This window comes from Oncorhynchus masou, chromosome 12 (assembly GCF_036934945.1).
Source record: "Oncorhynchus masou masou isolate Uvic2021 chromosome 12, UVic_Omas_1.1, whole genome shotgun sequence".
Lineage (NCBI taxonomy): Eukaryota > Metazoa > Chordata > Actinopteri > Salmoniformes > Salmonidae > Oncorhynchus > Oncorhynchus masou.
This window is the reverse complement of record NC_088223.1, coordinates 53,980,222-54,001,488: the sequence shown is the minus strand read 5'-3', so window position 1 is coordinate 54,001,488 and position 21,267 is coordinate 53,980,222. Positions and strand designations below refer to the sequence as shown.

General features: G+C 44.5%; 2 protein-coding genes across 2 annotated transcripts in view; one reads left to right on the top strand and one right to left on the bottom strand.

Moving 5' to 3' along the window:
* Positions 1–13,732, bottom strand: part of LOC135550421 (sodium/calcium exchanger 1-like) — a 28,109-nt gene extending 14,377 nt beyond the window's left edge. The window contains exons 1-2 of the mRNA XM_064981212.1: positions 12,338–13,732; positions 11,600–12,117 (exon numbers count right to left, since the gene is read on the bottom strand). Of these exons, the coding sequence (XP_064837284.1) occupies positions 11,600–12,117; positions 12,338–13,675 (1,856 nt within the window). The 5' untranslated portion in view covers positions 13,676–13,732. The remainder of the gene's footprint in view (positions 1–11,599; positions 12,118–12,337) is intronic.
* LOC135550436 (bcl2-associated agonist of cell death-like) overlaps positions 1–21,267 on the top strand; it is a 339,230-nt gene that overhangs the window by 287,022 nt on the left and 30,941 nt on the right. The window lies entirely within an intron of this gene.

The window sequence follows — 21,267 nt, the reverse complement described above, 5'->3', positions numbered from 1 at the left end:
AAAAATGAACAACGCACAGACAGGAAACTGAAACAGAAACAATGACCACTGGGGAAGGAACCAAAGGGAGTGACATACAGTTGAAGTCAGAAGTTTACATACACCTTAAGAAGTCAGAAGTTTACATACACCTTAACCAAATACATTTAAACTCAGTTTTTCACAATTCCTGACATTTAATCCTAGTAAACATTCCCTGTCTTAGGTTAGTTAGGATCACCACTTTATTTTAAGAATGTGAAATGTTAGAATAATGGTAGAGAAAACGATTTATTTCAGCTTTTATGTCTTTCATCACATTCCCACTGGGTCAGAAGATTACATACACTCAATTAGTATTTAGTAGAATTGCCTTTAAATTGTTTACGTTGGGTCAAACGTTTCGGGTAGCCTTCCACAAGCTTCCCACAATAAGTTGGGTGAATTTTGGCCCATTCCTCCTGACAGAGCTGGTGTAACTGAGACAGGTTTGTAGGCCTCCTCGCTCGCACACACTGTTTCAGTTCTGACCACAAATTGTCTATAGGATTGAGGTCAGGGCTTTGTGATGGCCACTACAATACCTTGACGTTGTTGTCCTTAAGCCATTGCGCCACAACTTTGGAAGTATGCTTGGGGTCATTGTCCATTTGGAAGACCCATTTGTGACCAAGCTTTAACTTCCTGACTGTCTTGAGATGTTGCTTCAATGTATCCACAAAATGATGCCATCTATTTTGTGAAGTGCACCAGTCCCTCCTGCAGCAAAGCACCCCCACAACATGATGTTGTCACCCCCGTGCTTCAAGGTTGGGACGGTGTTCTTAGGCTCCCTTTTTCCTCCAAACATAACGATGGTCATTACGGCCAAACAGTCACATTTTTGTTTCATCAGACCAGTAGACATTTCTCCAAAAAGTACAATCTTTGTCCCCATGTGCAGTTGCAAACCATAGTCTGGCCTTTTTATTGGGGTTTTGGAGCAGTGGCTTCTTCCTTGCTGAGTGGCCTTTCAGGTTATGTCGATATAGGACTCGTTTTACTTTGGACATAGACACTTTTGTACCGGTTTCCTCCAGCATCTTCACAAGGTCCTTTGCTGTTGTTCTGGGATTGATTTGCACTTTTCGGACCATAGCACGTTCATCTCTACGAGACAGAACGCATCTCCGTCCTGAGCGGTATGACGGCTGCATGGTCTCATGGTGTTTATACTTGCGCACTATTGTTTGTACAGATGAACGCGGTACCTTCAGGCATTTGGAAATTGCACCCAAGGATGAACCCGACTTGTGGAGGTCTACAATATTTCTTCTGAGGTCTTGGCGGATTTCTTTTGATTTTCCCATGATGTCAAGCAAAGACGCACTGAGTTTGAAGGTAGGCCTTGAAATACATCCACAGGTACAACTCCACTTGACTCAAATTATGTCAATTAGCCTATCAGAAGTTTCCAAAGCCATGACATTTTCTGGAATTTTCCAAGCTGTTTAAAGGCACAGTCAACTTAGTGTATGTAAACTTCTGACCCACTGGAATTGTGATACAGTGAATTATAAGTGAAATAATCTGTCTGTAAACAATTGTTGGAAAAATTACTTGTCTCATGCACAAAGTAGATGTCCTAACTGACTTGCCAAAACTATAGTTTGTTAACCTCTTGAACCTCTGGGGGCAGTATTTCATTTTTGGATGAAAAACGTTCCCGTTTTAAACAAGATATTTTGTCACAAAAGATGCTTGACTATGCATATAATTGACAGCTTTTGAAAGAAAACACTCTGACGTTTCCAAAACTGCAACGATATTATCTGTGAGTGCCACAGAACTGATGCTACAGGCGAAACCAAGATGAAATTTCAAACAGGAAATGCACCAGATTTTGGATGCGCTGTGTTCCAATGTCTCCTTATATGGCTGTGAATGTGCAAGGAATGAGCCTACACTTTCTGTAATTTCCCCAAGCTGTCTGCAGCATTGTGACGTATTTGTAGGCATATCATTGGAAGATTGACCATAAGAGACTACATTTACCAGGTGTCCGCCTGGTGTCCTCCGTCGAAATTATTGCGTAATCTCCAGCTGCATGCACGTTTCCATTTGGTTCAGAAGAGAAAGGCAACTGCCACGAATGATTTACCATCGAATAGACATGTGAAAAACACCTTGAGGATTGATTCTAAACAACGCTTGCCATGTTTCTGTCGATATTATGGAGTTAATTTGGAAAACAGTTTGGCGTTGTAATGACTGAATTTTCTTTTTTTTCTTAGCCAAACGTGATGAACAAAACGGAGCGATTTCTCCTACACAAATAATCTTTTTGGAAAAACTGAACATTTGCAATCTAACTGAGAGTCTCCTCATTGAAAACATCAAAGTTCTTCAAAGGTAAATTATTTTATTTGAATGCTTTTCTTGTTTTTGTGAAAATGTTGCCTGTTGAATGCTAGGCTTAATGCTATGCTAGCTATCAATACTCTTACACAAATGCTTGTGTAGCTATGGTTGAAAAGCATATTTTGAAAATCTGAGATGACAGTGTTGTTAACAAAAGGCTAAGCATGTGAGCCAATATATTTATTTCATTTCATTTGCGATTTTCAAAAATAGTTAACGTTGCGTTATGGTAATGAGCTTGAGGCTATAATTACGCTCCCGGATACGGGATTGCTCGCTGCAAGAAGTTAACAAGACATTTGTGGAGTGGTTGAAAAACAAGTTTTAATGACTCCAACCTAAGTGTATGTAAACTTCCGACTTCAACCGTATATAGGACAGGTAGTCAAGGAGGTGATGGAGTCCAGGAGAATCTGATGACACGAAGGTGCGCGTAATGATGGTGATAGGTGTGCGCCATAACGAGCAGTCTGGTGACCTAGAGGCTGGAGAGGTAGCACACATGACAGTACACCCTCGCCAACCAAAATGACAATTCCGGGGATCAGGAGCAGACCGGTCACCTCTGCTGAGGTGCGGGAAACCTATCAGTCTGGCTGAGACGCGGGAACATGGCGTCCTAGAGTGCCGGAGAGAGAGCATTCATGACGGTACTCCCTCCCTGGCGCGTTCAGCTCCAGCTGCCAGACGCCAACCAAAGGGATGATCCCGGGGATCCGGGATCTGTTTTGTTAGAGTAAGCTCAGTGAAAGTGATGTTTAGTTAGAGTAAGCTCAGTGAAAGTGATGTTGAGTTAGAGTAAGCTCAGTGAAAGTGATGTTTAGTTAGAGTAAGCTCAGTGAAAGTGATGTTTAGTTAAAGTGATGTTGAGTTAGCTCAGTGAAAGTGATGTTAGAGTTAGCTCAGTAAAGTGATGTTGAGTTAGAGTAAGCTCAGTGAAAGTGATGTTTAAGAGTAAGCTCAGTGAAAGTGATGTTGAGTTAAAGTAAGCTCAGTGAAAGTGATGTTGAGTTAAAGTAAGCTCAGTGAAAGTGATGTTGAGTTAAAGTAAGCTCAGTGAAAGTTAGAGTAAGCTCAGTGAAAGTGATGTTGAGTTAGAGTAAGCTCAGTGAAAGTGATGTTTAGTTAGAGTAAGCTCAGTGAAAGCGATGTTTAGTTAGAGTAAGCTCAGTGAAAGTGATGTTGAGTTAGAGTAAGCTCAGTGAAAGTGATGTTTAGTTAGAGTAAGCTCAGTGAAAGTGATGTGTAGTTAGAGTAAGCTCAGTGAAAGTGATGTTTAGTTAGAGTAAGCTCAGTGAAAGTGATATTGAGTTAAAGTAAGCTCAGCAAGAGGCCTCCCAAGTAGCATCGGTTCGGACACCCGGACCCGACATCACCTCCAACACAAAAAAATACAAATAAAAAACACTCCCTGGTGTGTCCCTTTGGTGAGGCGTCATTCTGTAACGTGTGCGCTGAAAGTCAGGAAGGATGTTCAGCGAGTGAAACATTTAATAAACAAATTAACAAAACAATAAAAATGCACGGACAGGAAACTAAAACAGATACAATGACGCCTGGGGAAGAAACCAAAGGGAGTGACATACATAGGACAGGTAATCAAGGAGGTGATGGAGTCCAGGTGAGTCTGATGACGAGCAGGTGCACGTAACGATGGTGGTAGGCGTGCGCCATAACGAGCAGCCTGGTGACCTAGAGGCCGGAGAGGGCGCACATGTGACAGCCAAGATGAATGACATCTCTCTACGGTCTCTTCTTTCTCTGGAAACCCCTTTCCTCTATATTCTCTCCCACATTGTCTGACTGGTTTGTCTGATACGAATGGAGTAAATACAATTGCTTTTCTTCCAATAAATTACTATTTATATACACCTAAACCGCTCTAAAATGTTTAAGTCATACATCATAAGCCCTGTTTTATCGATACTTCTTTATTTTTCATAGAGTAAGCCAGAAGGATAAAGCAAGCAAGAAGGAGCTGCTGAGGCGGAGAGAATGCATCTCACGAAAGAGATGAGAAGAGGGCTTTGGGGAACAACTCTGAAGCAGAGCCTCCTCATAATTACTGAGAGAGAGAGAGAGAGAGAGAGAGAGAGAGAGAGACAGAGAGAGAGAGAGACAGAGAGAGACAGAGAGAGAGAGAGAAGAAAGAGAGATCTGAGGTATGATATAATTTTTCCAAATATTCACTGTTCTCTTCCCTGGCATAGGAATCATACACCTCTGTAGTCTCTAATTGTTTAACTTATACTGTGGGGGTGAGTGGCTGGGGGAGACTGAGCGAGAAACGAGTAGCGAGCGAGGGAGAGAAAGATATAGAAAGGCTAAACAAAAGGTGATAGTGTTAATGGCTAATCCAGCACGCAGGGCGCCATTTCTCCATATATCATCAGCCTGTCTTCTCTCATCCCACAGTGAAATACTTCTCTAATCATATACATCTGATGTTAAACTATAAATGCTCTACTCAGTGAATCCGAGGGGGTGATAAAGACAGAAGTATACAGTATATATAGAGAGAGACAGGTAGAAAGATATGTAATCTGTTTAGTTAGAGTTAGCTCAGTGAAAGTGATGTTGAGTTAAAGTAAGCTCAGTGAAAGTGATGTTGAGTTAAAGTAAGCTCAGTGAAAGCGATGTTTCGTTAAAATTAGCTCAGTGAAAGTGATGTTGAATTAGAGTAAGCTCAGTGAAAGTGATGTTGAGTTCAGTGTAAGCTCAGTGAAAGTGATGTTTAGTTAGAGTAAGCTCAGTGAAAGTGATGTTTAGTTAGAGTAAGCTCAGTGAAAGTGATGTTTAGTTAAAGTAAGCTCAGTGAAAGTGATGTTTAGTTAGAGTAAGCTCAGTGAAAGTGATGTTTAGTTAAAGTAAGCTCAGTGAAAGTGATGTTGAGTTAGAGTAAGCTCAGTGAAAGTGATGTTTAGCTCAGTGAAAGTGATGTTGAGTTAGAGTAAGCTCAGTGAAAGTGATGTTGAGTTAGTTGAGTTAGTTCAGTGAAAGTTAGTTAGTAAGCTCAGTGAAAGTGATGTTCAGTGAGTTAGAGTAAGCTCAGTGAAAGTGATGTTTAGTTAGAGTAAGCTCAGTGAAAGTGATGTTGAGTTAGAGTAAGCTCAGTGAAAGTGATGTTGAGTTAGAGTAAGCTCAGTGAAAGTGATGTTGAGTTAGAGTAAGCTCAGTGAAAGTGATGTTGAGTTAGAGTAAGCTCAGTGAAAGTGATGTTTAGTTAGAGTAAGCTCAGTGAAAGTGATGTTTAGTTAGAGTAAGCTCAGTGAAAGTGATGTTGAGTTAGAGTAAGCTCAGTGAAAGCGATGTTGAGTTAGAGTAAGCTCAGTGAAGATTATCGGTGTGATTTCCCCTGTAACATTGCAGCTCAATGCCAAACTGATTTAGTGGCAACAACACACAGACCTCTCTTTGACCACAGTTGAAAGACCTACAGTACATGGTTCTGTAAATGCAGGTGTGTTCATGAGTCCTAACAGCAGACAGCAGATACTGCTGATAGTATTGTGGTAGCAGCATAGCCATGGTACATTAGCAGCAATCACCATGGCACAGTAGCATGGTAACATAGCATGGTAGCTTTGGCAGCACGAATCTGTGACGGAGATGAAGTCCCTAGTCCCTACTTTCAAGCTCCCATGAACTGCGACAGAGCATCCAACGTTGTGCTTGATTTCCACGCCACATGTTTGTGTACGCAGTTTTAATGGCCACAGGGGGGAACGTAAATAAACCAGAAAGAAATAACTGCAGTGGGGTTTGAAATGTGCTGTAGACCGGGGAAGTTCAGGTTTATGCAGCAAAACATAGTCGCAGTGTGGAACACTGCCACCACCTTACTGCTGCACTGGCAATATTTTCACTGGTGTGTGTGGTAACAGGGTTTTTGTGTGTAAATGTGTGTTGTTTAAGTGATACCTGGCTGTGTTGTTTCACATTACGTTCACTGGCGTACAAAAGGCATGGGAGCACCCAGTCAGAGCCAGACACACAGTAAATGGGTCTGAACATGTAAATGTGTGTCTGCTGTACTGTACTCTATTGTAGGTCTCAGTGGGAGTCCATGTGTTTGCATCAGCCACCCTCACTCCCCTGTACTCTCACATTAAGTCTGTTTCTCTCTCTTCCTCCATCTCCCTAACGATATGTGGGCGGCTGTCTATTTGTGTCCACACACAAAGAACACAAGCTTGGACACACACAGGCAGTGGTTTGGCGAGCGAGGGGGGGGGGGGGGGAGGCTTTTACCGAAAAGTCAGTGAGACGTCACACACACCCTCTGTGTAATGACTGAGCAAAGCATGCCAACATTTTCTCCTCAAATAAATGCGCGAGAAAAAAAAAAAAAAAAGAGCAGGACAAAGACAGGCAGAGATACAGTCTACAAACCCACATCAGATTTCTCCACACGGCGCTGAAGGCTGAAGTGATTGAGTGAGGCATGGAGCAGCTGCTACGGTGTGTCATAGAGGACCCTGGAGGGCTGGGGGGGGGGGGTAGTGGGTGAGGAAGTGGGGGCGCGGGTCACCCAACACTGCCTGCTAAGTCTAGCCAGGTCCAGTCCTCATTAACCACAGAGACACAGGGGTGCAGGGAGACGGAGACTTGTGAACATGACCAAGCTTTTGACAGATAGTCCATGGCAACTCAGATACTGTATATTTATTGTTATGCATTTGCTTCCTGCTCCACTTACACAGGAGGCTGTGAAATTGGACACATCCTTTAACATCTCACCATAAGCCCCAAAACATCCACAATGTAAATACAATGAAAATAAAACAGATGAATCAATCAAAATGGTCTGACACCTCTCCTGATTTGTGACATCCGATACGTCGCCAATGTAATGACACGTTTGGTTTTGGCAGAGGTATCGAGTTGCTCATCACTGCAGCTGCACCTGATGGCGTAGGGATTAGAGGCGATTAGGTTTCAGTGCTTTGGCAAAAGACAGCGTGTGATCTGAGCCACCGTTTGATCTCGGCTGTGAGAGTGAGCAAACGGATGAAAACAAAATCAAATAGGCTGCAAATACTAATCAAAGCTGTCACTATCATGGGGGGGGGGGGGGGGAATTCCCCAGTCAATCTGTAATTCCCTTCATTAAGAAAAGTAATACAAGTGTCGTTATTGGAGGTGGCAGAATATTACCTGTTTCTTTTCAGATATCCCCTCCCTCTGGTGAGATGATATCATCCGTCCAATTAACACAATACGGTGTGTACGAACGAGTGTGTGTACTTGCGGTACTGAATATGTATATTCATGTGTGAGAGTGTATACAGTATCAGTCTTTTGGCTGAATCCAGGGTAGAGGATTTGGTTAACACATCAAAAAGACCAGCTATAATGAGGGAATATGATTATGTGGATTAGGATTTGAATGTATTAAACACTATAGCTGCAGTATCTGTGGTTTTTTCCCCATCCTGTGAGTGTCCTAACTCATTTATGTAGCTAGGTAACAGAGTGTAATTGCTATTCCAAATGACTGCCAGACAAGAGGCATGGGGAGATATGAGGCAGTACAGAATAAGAAATAAGGACAGGGAACAGAGGAACAGAGAGAGAGAGATGAGAAGAGAGAAACCTTTGACATCTACTGTGACATCTACTGTGAAAACTCTATGCTTTTCACCTCTCCTAAAGATCTGTATTACTTAAATAGAACAAAACCGGTGTGTTCTTTCAATATCTTCAAAGTGTGCCCATAAGTGTGTGTGTGTGTGTGTGTGTGTGTGCGTGTATCAGAATGCTCAGGTGGTTATCGATCCAGTAGTTAGTGTAGCCGTAGAGCCAGAGTAGTGAGGAATATGGCTGTATTGATCCCCCATGTAGAATCTGTCTCTCTCTCCCAGCCGTTAGATCTCTGCTTATATAACTGTCCCCTTTCCCCGTTTTCTTTCCTTTTTCATCGGATTGTTTTATGCTTGTTTTCCCTCTCCAACCTCCAATAGGAGAAGAGCAGACACACTAATCCACAAAACTAGGGAATGTGACATCTCTCTGTATTTGTTTTTTTAGGACTACCGCCCCGTAGCACTCACTTCCGTCATCATGAAGTGCTTTGAGAGACTAGTCAAGGACCATATCATCTCCACCCTACCTGACACCCTAGACCCACCCTGGAGTGGTCCAATTTGCTTACCGCCCAAATAGGTCCACAGACGACGCAATCTCAACCACACTGCACACTGCCCTAACCCATCTGGACAAGAGGAATACCTATGTGAGAATGCTGTTCATCGACTACAGCTCGGCATTTAACACCATAGTACCCTCCAAGCTCGTCATCAAGCTCGAGACCCTGGGTCTCGACCCCGCCCTGTGCAACTGGGTACTGGACTTCCTGACGGGCCGCCCCCAGGTGGTGAGGGTAGGCAACAACATCTCCACCCCGCTGATCCTCAACACTGGGGCCCCACAAGGGTGCGTTTGGAGCCCTCTCCTGTACTCCCTGTTCACCCACGACTGCGCGGCAACGCATGCCTCCAACTCAATCATTAAGTTTGCGGACGACACAACAGTGGTAGGCTTGATTACCAACAACGACGAGACGGCCTACAGGGAGGAGGTGAGGGCCCTCGGAGTGTGGTGTCAGGACAATAACCTCACACTCAACGTCAACAAAACTAAGGAGATGATTGTGGACTTCAGGAAACAGCAGAGGGAACACCCCCCTATCCACATCGATGGAACAGTAGTGGAGAGGGTAGTAAGTTTTAAGTTCCTCGGCATACACATCACAGACAAACTAAATTGGTCCACTCACACAGACAGCATCGTGAAGAAGGCGCAGCAGCGCCTCTTCAACCTCAGGAGGCTGAAGAAATTCGGCTTGTCACCAAAAACACTCACAAACTTCTACAGATGCACAATCGAGAGCATCCTGGCGGGCTGTATCACCGCCTGGTACGGCAACTGCTCCGCCCACAACCGTAAGGCTCTCCAGAGGGTAGTGAGGTCTGCACAACGTATCACCGGGGGCAAACTACCTGCCCTCCAGGACACCTACACCACCCGATGTTACAGGAAGGCCATAAAGATCATTAAGGACAACACCCACCCCAGCCACTGCCTGTACTCTATCATCTGTACTCTACTCTACTATCACCTGTACTCTACTGTACTCTACTATCACCTGTACTCTATCATCTACTGCATCCTTATGTAATACATGTATCACTAGCCACTTTAACTATGCCACTTTGTTTACATACTCATCTCATATGTATATACTGTACTCGATACCATCTACTGTATCTTGCCTATGCTGCTCTGCACCATCACTCATTCATATCTTTATGTACATATTCTTTATCCCCTTACACTGTGTATAAGATATTAGTTTTGGAAATGTTAGTTAGATTACTTGTTGGTTATTACTGCATTGTCGGAACTGGAAGCACAAGCATTTCGCTACACTCGCATTAACATCTGCTAACCATGTGTATGTGACAAATAAAATTTGATTTGATTTGAGGATCGGAGGTTTGTCTGAATAAATCCCGGTGCATCGATTGGAGCTCAGAACTGCAGGGCAAACACAAATTATACTTCATGCTTCAATTTTAAACTCATCCATCCTGGCTCCTCTTAGTTTGCCTGTTAAAGTTGGCGTCCTCTCTCCCTCTCTCTCTCTCTCTCTCTCTCTCTCTCTCTCTCACTCACTCACTCACTCACTCACTCACTCACTCACTCACTCACTCACTCACTCACTCACTCACTCACTCACTCACTCACTCACTCACTCATTCACTCACTCACTCACTCACTCACTCACTCACTCACTCACTCACTCACTCACTCACACACACACACACACACACACACACACACACAAAGCCCCCTGGACTCGTGCTGGCTGGTGTCAGGCCACTTGAGTTGTGACTGTCCAGGGAGACAGTTAGAGTCTGTTACGCTGTTTAGAAGAGAGGGTTCATCTGTCTGGTCAGCAGAAAACACTGACAGATAGCTGCGCTATCACACACAAACACATAATAATGTCAATTCTCACTTACTGTACTACACAAAATCTGCATTCGAATGCAGAAACGTATACTCCTGCCCACTCAGCTACTCGACCAACCAACCCACCCACCCGCACACACACACACACACACACACACACACACACACACACACACACACACACACACACACACACACACACACACACACACACACACACACACACACACACACACACACACACACACACACACACACACACCCCAGAAGAATAGACAACACATGCACCTGTCCTTCCACCCACCCATCTAACACACGTAAACGCACTCCACTTTTTTCCAGCCATGATTACCATCGCTTTTCTCGTCACACATTCCATGAAGCACCCGCCCACACACCACTCTCTGAGCTCTCTTCCTCATCAGTCAGCCAACCCTGCCTACAGTGAGAGATGAATGCTAAAACACACTGCTTTGCACTCTCATCCTCTCTCTAACTCTCCTTCCGCCCTCTTACCTGCCTCTCTACCTCGAAATCTATCTAATTATTCTCTAGTCTAAATTTCACTCAAATCATCACCATCACACAAACCCTTTTCATTTTCTAAAGCCACTGCCCTTCCTTCAATCAGTCCACTATTCTTTATTTTACATCATTTACATATTTGACGACACCTTTTTCAGCAATATTCATTTAGTTTATTTTTATGGCCTCTCATTCATTTCACTATATTGCCTTCTCTATGAAAATGGCGAAATCCCAAATGCCACACATTGCCATTACAATGAATGAACTCCCATAGAAACGACAGTGTTCTAATATAGCTACATGTTTTCTTCCCTTTCATCACTACCCATTCCTCTCTCTCTCTGTCCCCCACACCGCAGCCCCACTATCAGATCTCCTGCTGTTTATCCCCTCTCTACGGTTCTCTCCTCTTCCTCTCCAATTCTGATAAAAATGCTATACCCCTCAAAACTCAACTCTGGACCGAGAAGCCAGTTTCACTCATTTTTTCATTGTTCCCCTCCAATCAGGGACTGATTTAGACCTGGGACACCAGGTGGGTGCAATTAATGATCAGGTAGAACAGAAAACCAGCAGGCTCTGGTCCTCGTAGGGTAAGAGTGGAATACCCCATGTTCTATACCATACAAATGGGCCATCTAATATCATACTGTAACGCCACACACAAGCCATCAGCAGCAGAGCAACGTACACGACAGGAAGTGGTGTTACTCACATGGTCTCGTCGTTCAGGAACTCCAGTTTCCCAGCCACCTCCTCGTAGTCCTCCCCAGCCTTGGCGGTGCCCTCCAGGGTGTGGTAGGGGATGGCCACTTTACCCCTGGCCCCAGACATCCGGTGCACCTTTACCTGCATGGTGCCCACGCTCTCGCTCACCCTCATAGACTCTACTTCAAACGTGAAGATGCCTGCGTGGTCGTCGTCATAGATGGTTACCGTGGCAGTGTGGGCGTTGCCCAGGGCGGCCTTGGGGGATACGTGGGGGGAGAGGTTCCTCATACTGCTGGTGGTGGTGATGGTGCTGGGCTCCAGGATGGCCACCTCGGCACGGTGAACAATGCGAGGGTTGCTGAGGTGCACGTAGAAGTGCTCGTCCTCTTCAAAGATGTCGTCATCAATAACCCCCACGGTCAGCTCCTTCAGTGTCTCACCAGGTTTGAAGACCAGCGTGCCCTCAGCAAATTCATAGTCTGAGCCGGCGTTGGCCGTTCCGTCCTCTGTCCGGTAGTCCACCTGAGGTGACCCAGGAACAAAACCAACTCAATGACGATTAAATTAATTCACTAGACAGGAGTAATTACTGGAGAAAATGGCCCCCTGGCTCGACCCTTATCTCATCTAAAAACCTTTCCCATGATTACATTTAGCTTGAGTGATTTTCAACATAATAATCTTTCCATTATACAGTACAATAAATCACAAAGACAAATATGAGTAGCTTGTCCCCACTGACCTTGACTGTGCAGCCGCTTTCGCCCCCATGGCGCCCAACAGACAGCTTGAGCGAGCTACAGTTCTCGAAGCACTGGTAGTGGGAGGGTTCAAACTGCAGGTAGATGGTGTGGGGGTCCTCCTCCTGTCCGCTGGCCTCATGGCAGCTCACCACCTTCCTGGCCTGGTCGGCAGCATGCTTCTTCAGGATGTTCCCAGCACCGATCATCATGCGTGTGGCCTGGATGCGGTAGAAGGCCCTGCTCTTCTGCTGCTGGACCAGAACCTGGTAGTTGGCCATCTCAATCAGCTGCTCTGTGTCCTTCTCTGGGTGCCTCTGTTTCAGCTCCTTCAGGGTGCGGGCCATGTCCCTCCGAGCCTCATCCTCTTCTGAGTTCAGCCCTCCACCCTCCTCCACCCCCTCCAGCATGTGGTCCAGCACATCCTTGGGGTGGGGGTGGGAGTTGCCCCCCTGGCCGTCCATCTCCACATCCATCTTGGTGAACATGCTGTCCCCCTCTGTCTCGATGATGATGCCGCGGGCCTTGTCGACACGGTAACGCTTGTGGATGTACTTGTAGAAGAGCAGGCGTCGGTCCGCGACCCAGGCCTGAACTACACAGATGGGGAAGAACATGAATGTGAGCACGGCCTCCCACACCTCCACCTCCCCCGGGGAGATGACAGCCAGGATCAGGTAGAGCCAGATGTAGGCGAAGATGCTCCAGGTTGCCGTGACGAAGAACACCCTCAGGTGCTTGATCCTGCGTGTCTCGTTCTCTGGCACCACGTGCACACAGAGGGCGATGATGACGAACATGTTGAATGCTGCGCTGCCCACGATGGTGCTGGGGCCCAGGGAGCCTGCCTCAAACGAGTGGCCACACACCTCGATGACAGACAGCAAGATCTCTGGGGCAGACGAGCCTAGGGCCATCAAGGTCAGGTTGGAAACGGTCTCATTCCAGATGCGTACAGTGGCTGTGGTGGTCTCTCCGTTGGGCTTCTTGATGGTGATCTCTTTCTCCTGAGAGGTGATGACCTCAATAGAAGACATGAAGCGGTCGGCAATGATGGACATGCCCAGGAACATGTAGATGAGGGCCACGAAGTAGACGATGGCCCGTGCCACCTTGTCGCCCACTGACGGGTTCTGAGGGTTCCACATGGGCAGGACCACGCCCTCAGAGCAGGGGTCTCCATCAGAGCAGTTGCTGGGCGGGCTGCTGGGTGCTGCATGGTCTGAGCCAGCCTGGGAGAGGTGGGTAAGCCCCAGGAGGAAGAGGAGGAAGAGGGAGGTGGAGAGGCTGGAGGAGGTGGAGGAGAGTTGGGCAAGGCTCAGAATGTGGGTGTGTAACATGCCGGCGTCTGGACATTCGAGTCAGCTGGCTCCAGTGATCAATCCACTTCACGTCTAACGTCTCAACAGACACCTCTGGAAGACACAAGGGAAGTAGTGTAGTGACTTACAGACAACACTAGCGCAAACACAATATTGATCATTAGTATTACATGGATTACAAACAGAAAAACAGCCCCGTCGCAAAAATCGACGTCTTAATTCCAGACAAACTAAACACCTTCTTTGCCTGACAATACAATGCCACCGACACGGCCCGCTACCAACGACTGTGGGCTCTCCTTCTCTGTGGCCAATGTGAGTAAAACATTTAAACGTGTTAACCCTCGCAAAGCTGCCAGCCCAGACGGCATCCCCAGCCGTGTCCTCAGAACATGCGCAGACCAGCTGGCTGGTGTGTTTACGGACATATTCAATCAATCCCTATCCCAGTCTGCTGTCCCCACATGCTTCAAGATGCCCACAATTGTTCCTATTTCCAAGAAAGCAAATATAACTGAACTAAATGACTATCGCCCCGTAGCAGTCACTTCTGTCATCATGAAGTGCTTTGAGAGACTAGTCAAGGATCATATCACCTTACCTTACCTGCCACCCTAGACCCACTCCAATTTGCTTACTGCCCCGATAGATCCACAGACGATGCAATCGCCATCACACTGCCCTATCCCATCTGGACAAGAGGAATGTAAGAATGCTGTTCATTGACTATAGCTCAGCATTCAACACCATAGTACCCTCCAAACTCATCATTAAGCTTGAGACCCTCGGTCTCGACCCCGCCCTGTGAAATTTGATCCTGTACTTCCTGACGGGCCGCCCCCAGGTGGTGAATGTAGGAAACAACATCTCCACTCCGTTGATCCTCAACACTGGGGCCCCACAATGGTGCGTGCTCAGCCTCTCCTGTACTCCCTGTTCCCTGTGGCTGTGCACGCCTCCAACTCAATCATCAAGTTTGCAGACGACACAACATTGGTAGGCTTGATTACCAACAATTGACAAGAAGGCCTACAGGGAGGAGGTGAGGGCTCTCAGAGTGTGCTGTCAGGAAAATAACCTATCACTCAATGTCAGCAAAACAAAAGAGATGATTGTGGACTATCAGGAAACAGCAGAGGGAGCCCCCCCCCCCTTATCTACATCGATGGGACAGCAGTGGCGAAGATGGAATGTTTTAAGTTACTCTGTGTACAAATCACTGAAAAACTGAAATGGTCCACCCACACAGACAGTGTGGTGAAGAAGGCGCAGCAGCGCCTCTTCAACCTCAGGAGGCTGAAAAAATGTGGCTTGTCATCGAAAACCCTCACTAACTTTTACAGGTGCACAATTGAGAGCATCCTGTTGGGCTGTATCACCGCCTGGTATAGCAACTGCACCGCCCACAACCGCAGGGCTCTCCAGAGGGTGGAACGGTCTGCACAACGCATCACCGAGAGCAAACAACCTGCCCTCCAGGACACCTACAACACTCGATGTCACAGGAAGGTCAAAAAGATAATCAAGGACAATAACCACCCTAGCCACTGCCTGTTCACCCCACTTCCATCCAGAAGGCAAGGTTAGTACAGATGCATCAAAGCTGGGACAGAGAGATTGAAAAACAACTTATCTCTCAAGGCCATCAAACTGTTAAATAGCCATCACTAGCACAGAGAGGCTGCTGCCTACTTACAGACTTGATATCATTGGCCACTTAATAAATGGAACACTAGTCACTTTAATAATGCCACTTTAAGAATGTTTACATGGCTCGCATTACTCATCTCATATGTATATAATGTATCCTACACTATCTATTCTTATACTATCTATTGCATCTTAGCCACTCTGTCACTGCTCTTCTATATATTTATATATTCATATATTCTTTTCCCATTCCTTTACTATATTGTGTGTATTAGGTTATGTTGTGGAATTGTTGATATTACCTGTTAGATACTGCTGCACAGTCAGATCTAGAAGCATAAGTATTTCGCTACACTTGCAATAACAGCTGCTAACCACATGTATATGACCAATACAATTTGATTTGATTTGATTTTGATTTCGTAGCCGCAGATCAGTGAAGGGTCTGCAATGCATCCCTGGTCCTGGAGCCACAGAGTGGTCCTTGTCTTTCCCTAAGGCTAGGTGTTCCAGTGGTCAATCAGAATGTGATGGGGGAGTTACAGTGATAGAGTTCATTACAACCCACATATGTGGTTAATCAATTAAAGCCTGGACGACAATTAAAACCAGCAGACCACGAAAGTAGCTCTCCAGAAGCCGAATTATCGATTTTTACACATGAGCACCACCATTGTTTACCCACCTGAGTAATCTCCTATTTGCACTTACTGTAACCCTGTTTATGGTGTTATTGGTGGTATAAAAGCCATTGCAGCTGATGTTACAATAGCTGATGCTGTCAACTAGCACTTTATTCTCTGAATATCCCATCCAACAGCTCCTGGTTCACCCCTTCTCTGTGACTGACTACCCATTGTGCTGTATTGTCAATGTTAACTCTGTAATATACCGAGCACGGTGTTCACTTTGAAATACACTTTTTGAAAACACTAACCCTTGTTCTTTATAATCCCTCGGTCTATGGTGCTTAACAAATGTGTTAAACCGTGTCCCAGAGTCAGTGGTAACAATAACAGCGTAATGAGTCATGTTCACAGGAAGAGAAAGTGTTTTTTCTTTCTCATCCCTGAAAAGTCCTGGCTGAGGCGTGTTTTATATAAGAGCCTGTATCACGCATGGATGACCAATGATGCCTCTGCTTAGCCTCTCTCTCTCTCTCTCTCTCTCTCTCTCTCTCTCTCTCTCTCTCTCTCTCTCTCTCTCTCTCTCTCTCTCCACAAACAGTACAGTACACTCACATCAGCAGCTCCTGTCCTTCCAAGCCGCAAAAGTGGTCCACAGCCTTTCACCTCCTAGTGCCAGCCTCCCCCATTCCCCACCTCTCCACGTGCACTCCCTCGTAACCAGTCGCCCACCTCTTTCGATGATCACCCTAATCCTAACCTTAACCCTATCCCTATCCCTAACCCTAACCCTAACCATAACCCTATCAGCAGCACTACAGGGCTGCTTTGTTTCCAAACAATGAGACCACCGACAGCTATTGTACCACCAATAACAACAGAAACAGCCTCTCTGGGTAAGTGGGCATATGGCCAAGGCGGTTTACACACTAAAGAGGAGATCACTCAAAGGTGGGTGAACAGACCAGCATCGCTGATCTGTGGAAAGGATCCAGCCCTGTATTCACAGAGCACTGATGTTTTCATCAGCCTTCCTGTGCACTCCCTGGTACTTCCAACTACTTGGATTATAGTGTTCTTCCTTGCCTTCTATTCTTTACTTACCATGCAACATAGCCCACGTAGAGTGAGACTAGCTAGAGTTCCCGAATGATTGACAGGTGAAAACATTCTGTGGACATGGCACATGCCACGACTGACTCCCGGGGAGGCAGGGTAGCCGAGTGGTTAGAGCGCTAGGCTACCAACTGGAAGGTTGCAAGTTCAAATCCCCAAGCTGGCAAGATACAAGTCTGTCTTTCTTCCTGAACAGGCAGTTAACCCACTGTTCCTAGGCCATCATTGAAAATAAGAATTTGTTCTTAACTGACTTGCCTAGTTAAAAAAAAAGAAGACAAGAAGACAGGATGATAGGGAATAGTGATCTGAATAACAGTGAGCATCACTGGCAGTCAAATGGTCAGGTAGAGACAAGATCTCAGTGTAATATCAGAAGGAGGCCCCTGTGCCCCTTTGGTTTATTGATTTGCACCCTCAACAAGGAAAGTGTCTTCAAGCATGTAAACCTTTAGCAAATGTGGCACACTGTCGAGGGGTCAAAGATGAAATTGTTGCATCTCAAAAACATTCAGACATTCAGAGCAAAGAGGAAAGAATTGTATAACATTTCAAGATGCCAAGAAGAAGACAACTGCATGAATATTAGGTTAAGAGACTCAGAGCAGGCGCGGAACTGGACATCAGCTGTGTGTCTGGTAGAGGTTTAATCAGTAGTCCAGCCAGCCGTCGTCTCTCTCTGCCTCCACTCAGAATTCGCCACGATGACAGGCCAGAAACAACCAATAGAGTTTGAAACAACATGAGCACACAACACAAACCATAAATGTTGTGGTGCCATTTCTGATTTTTCTTGAGCAGAATATGCTCGTACAAATTGATTCAATTTCACTCCATGTTAAACTGTGTCTAGACTGGGGTACCTCATTCCTTCAAATCAATTACTATCTGACATTTTTAGGATAACTGTGCAAAAGCAGTTTTTTTGTTTTCACATAGACACAGATTTCAGTTAGCATTGATGCAAAGAGCTGTAGAAATAGCACAAAGGTCATTCAAACCCAATATATTTCTTTGTCATTAATGTTTTGTATGAGTCTATGGAACACTGCAAAACCATACCAAACCACCTACATTAACAGAAGTGTGATAGGGGGTTTAGGTTTGGGCACCAAAAGCAGTCAATACAGTATTGACACTGTATCCTCCCTCTGCCTCTTCAGTTCATCCAAGTCAATATTCAGCACACCTCCCCTCTGTCTTCATTTACCTCATGACAGCTATCCCCAGCAATGCTACACAGATCATGTAAATCATACAACACAGTAACTGATCGTTGATATACTCTTATGTTTGCAGTTTTCATAATGGCCCCCAGACCAGAAAATCGATTCAGTGATTCATTCTAATACTGAGACTTACCATGAAGACGATCTCTTTAAGGTCAAGTATGGTAGCGGTCTCATTGACGTCAGCTAAAAATGTAATATAATAGCATTGTTATTTGTCCAGGTTAGATGGTGGGGCTGCTCACCGCCAGCAGATAGCAGGGGGAATGAGAGTGGAGAAGCATACTAATGAAGGGAGCATTAGAGAGAAGTTACAGAACACCTGCAGATCACCCCTGAGGTTCTTACACTAGAGAATCCCACTGAGCACAAACTGGTTGAATCAACGTTGTTTCAAAGTAATTAGTCAACGTATTGTGACGTGGAATCTACGTGGAAAATACATTGGATTTGAAAAAAAGTAATATATTTAAACTGTTTGTTTTAAGGGTGAATTTTCAACCACGGATTATGTCATCATGGTAAAAACATTTTAACATAGACAAACCTTAAAATATGTGAATTTGTACCTTTGAAACAACGTCCGATCTTCAACATTAAATCCACTATATCAGACAAAAAGAAATGAGCTGGGCAGCACCTCCTACTGGAGAATTGATCTAACTACAGCTACCCTTTTGGTCTCCCATCCAGCCATGCTTAGCTATAATATTTGTCACTGACTATCACCAATGTGCTGTCGTGAGAATGATTGTTGAGAGATCTCCAATTAAAAATGAGATATATTCACTGTTGCTATCAAAAGCCATTCCAAAGGGTAGGTTTAACAGAGCAAATTATATGTGACCATACTTTATCACTCATATAACATGATTATATTTAGGCCTTCAACAATCAACAGCTATTGTTTCAATTCAACCTAACCTAGCCTAGGGTTTCAAGCTCTGGCTGATTAAAAAAGTAATGACATTTAGCGATATTGAATTGTGTTTGGTTGTCAAAACAACCAAATATCAACATTTGAAGGAGATGAAATCTTCTGCTTGGATAGTTCCATCTGTGCCACTGACTTAGTCTGGCTTTAATTCCAGTTTAGTGTTTTTAAATCCAGTTTAGTTTATTAATTCGACCATTTAAAAAAAACAAGCACACAAAACCTAAAAGCCATACATGAAAAAATAAAATCATTGAGGATAACACACAATAAAGTCTGGGACTTATTTCCATTGTGTTCCTCTTGAGACAAGATGGCTATTACAAGATCGAACACAGTATGGCAGTGAAATAATAAAACTAAAACATAGAAGAAGAACATCTATCTCATCATTCCAGTTACATCATAGGGGTTATTCATATGGGCACAGAGGACATCAAACATATTTTTAATTTATTTTTAAAGCTGCCCAGAGAGGACATTGTTTTTATAGGCAGAGGTAACTCATTCCATTCTGAGGCTCCAGTATACAAGAAAGTACCTTTCCCAGCATTACTCATGAACCTGTATAAGCACACATCAGCAACACCTGATCTGGTGCTGTGGTTGTGTGCATCCGTAACACGAGGAAAGTAATCACTTAAATATCTGGGTGCAGGACCATAAATACTCCTGTAAACCAAACCTAATCTAATCTGGGACACCTTAGCCTCAACAGGCAGCCAGTTTAGTTCCTGAAAGCAGATCCTGCCTATGTGAGTACGTGGACTCACCTTCAATACTACCCTGATCAACTTATTCTGGGCTATCTGGAGCTTCCCCTTCATAAGTTTAGATAAGCCCCTAAACCAGGAAATACTAGCATAGTCAAAATGGCAGTAGCTAGCACTTTCATGGAGTCCTTATCAAGCAACTTGGACTTTCTAGACTTAATCCTGGCATTAACCTTCCCTAGCAACTTATTGGCCATGCTCACACCTCCCAAGCTTCCATCAAGGATACATCCCAAGTAGCTAACAGAGGTTTTAGTAGTCAACACCTCACCCCCTAACTCCACTCTGATTTCAGACAACCTACACAATTTAGGTCTGGATCCAAAAATAATAATAACAGTTTTCCCAAGATAGCTTATTATCTCCGAGCCATTTGCTAATGTTAGTAAGCTCTGTGCTAAGTATGCTCTCCAACATAGTTTTACTTTTGTGAGACACCAGAAGTGTAGAGTCATCCGCATAAAGACAACAATGGCAAGAACAAGCATCTTTCATATCATGAATATACAATAAAAACCGCAGAGGCCCAAGCACACTCCCATGCGGAACGCCACAACTCATTAGTTTTGCCTGAGACAGTGAACCATTAACCTCTACTACTTGCTCCCTTCCTGATAAATAGGACTTTACCCATTTGCTCATGTACAATTCTCTCCAGGATCTTTGATGTTACACAGATTTGTAGTGTCTACAAATGAATTGATATGTTGGATTCCAGTCTCCATCTCAACCAAACATCAAAGTTAAAGTATAGGATAAAATCAAATCAAACTTAATCCACAATTAAAGTTTGATTTGATTTAACTTTGACGTTTGGTTGAGATGGCAACATGAATCCAGCATATTAATGATTGAATTGGTGACATCAACTGGAATTAAAGTCAGTGGCACAGATGGGACTATTGAAGCAGAAGATACAGTAAATATTTTAAATAGAAAACATAGCCTCTATTAACTTATCGACAAGCTAACAGATTATATGTTGGATTCAAATCTCCAATGTAACCAAATATAAAAGTTAAAGAATGGGATTAAGCCAGTGGCACAGGTGAAACTACCCAAACAGTAGATACATCTCCTGTACAGGTTGATATTTGGCTGCATTGTCAACCAAACACAGTTCAATATTACTTTTGCAATACAGTAAATAGCCTGAAGCTTTCTTACAAAATAATGTAACATTCAACCTTAAAATGACTAACACATTCATGGCCACATTCCTAGTGTACTGTAACTATACTTGTCATCACAGGTCTGTGGAGATCTTCACAGTTGCTGTAAT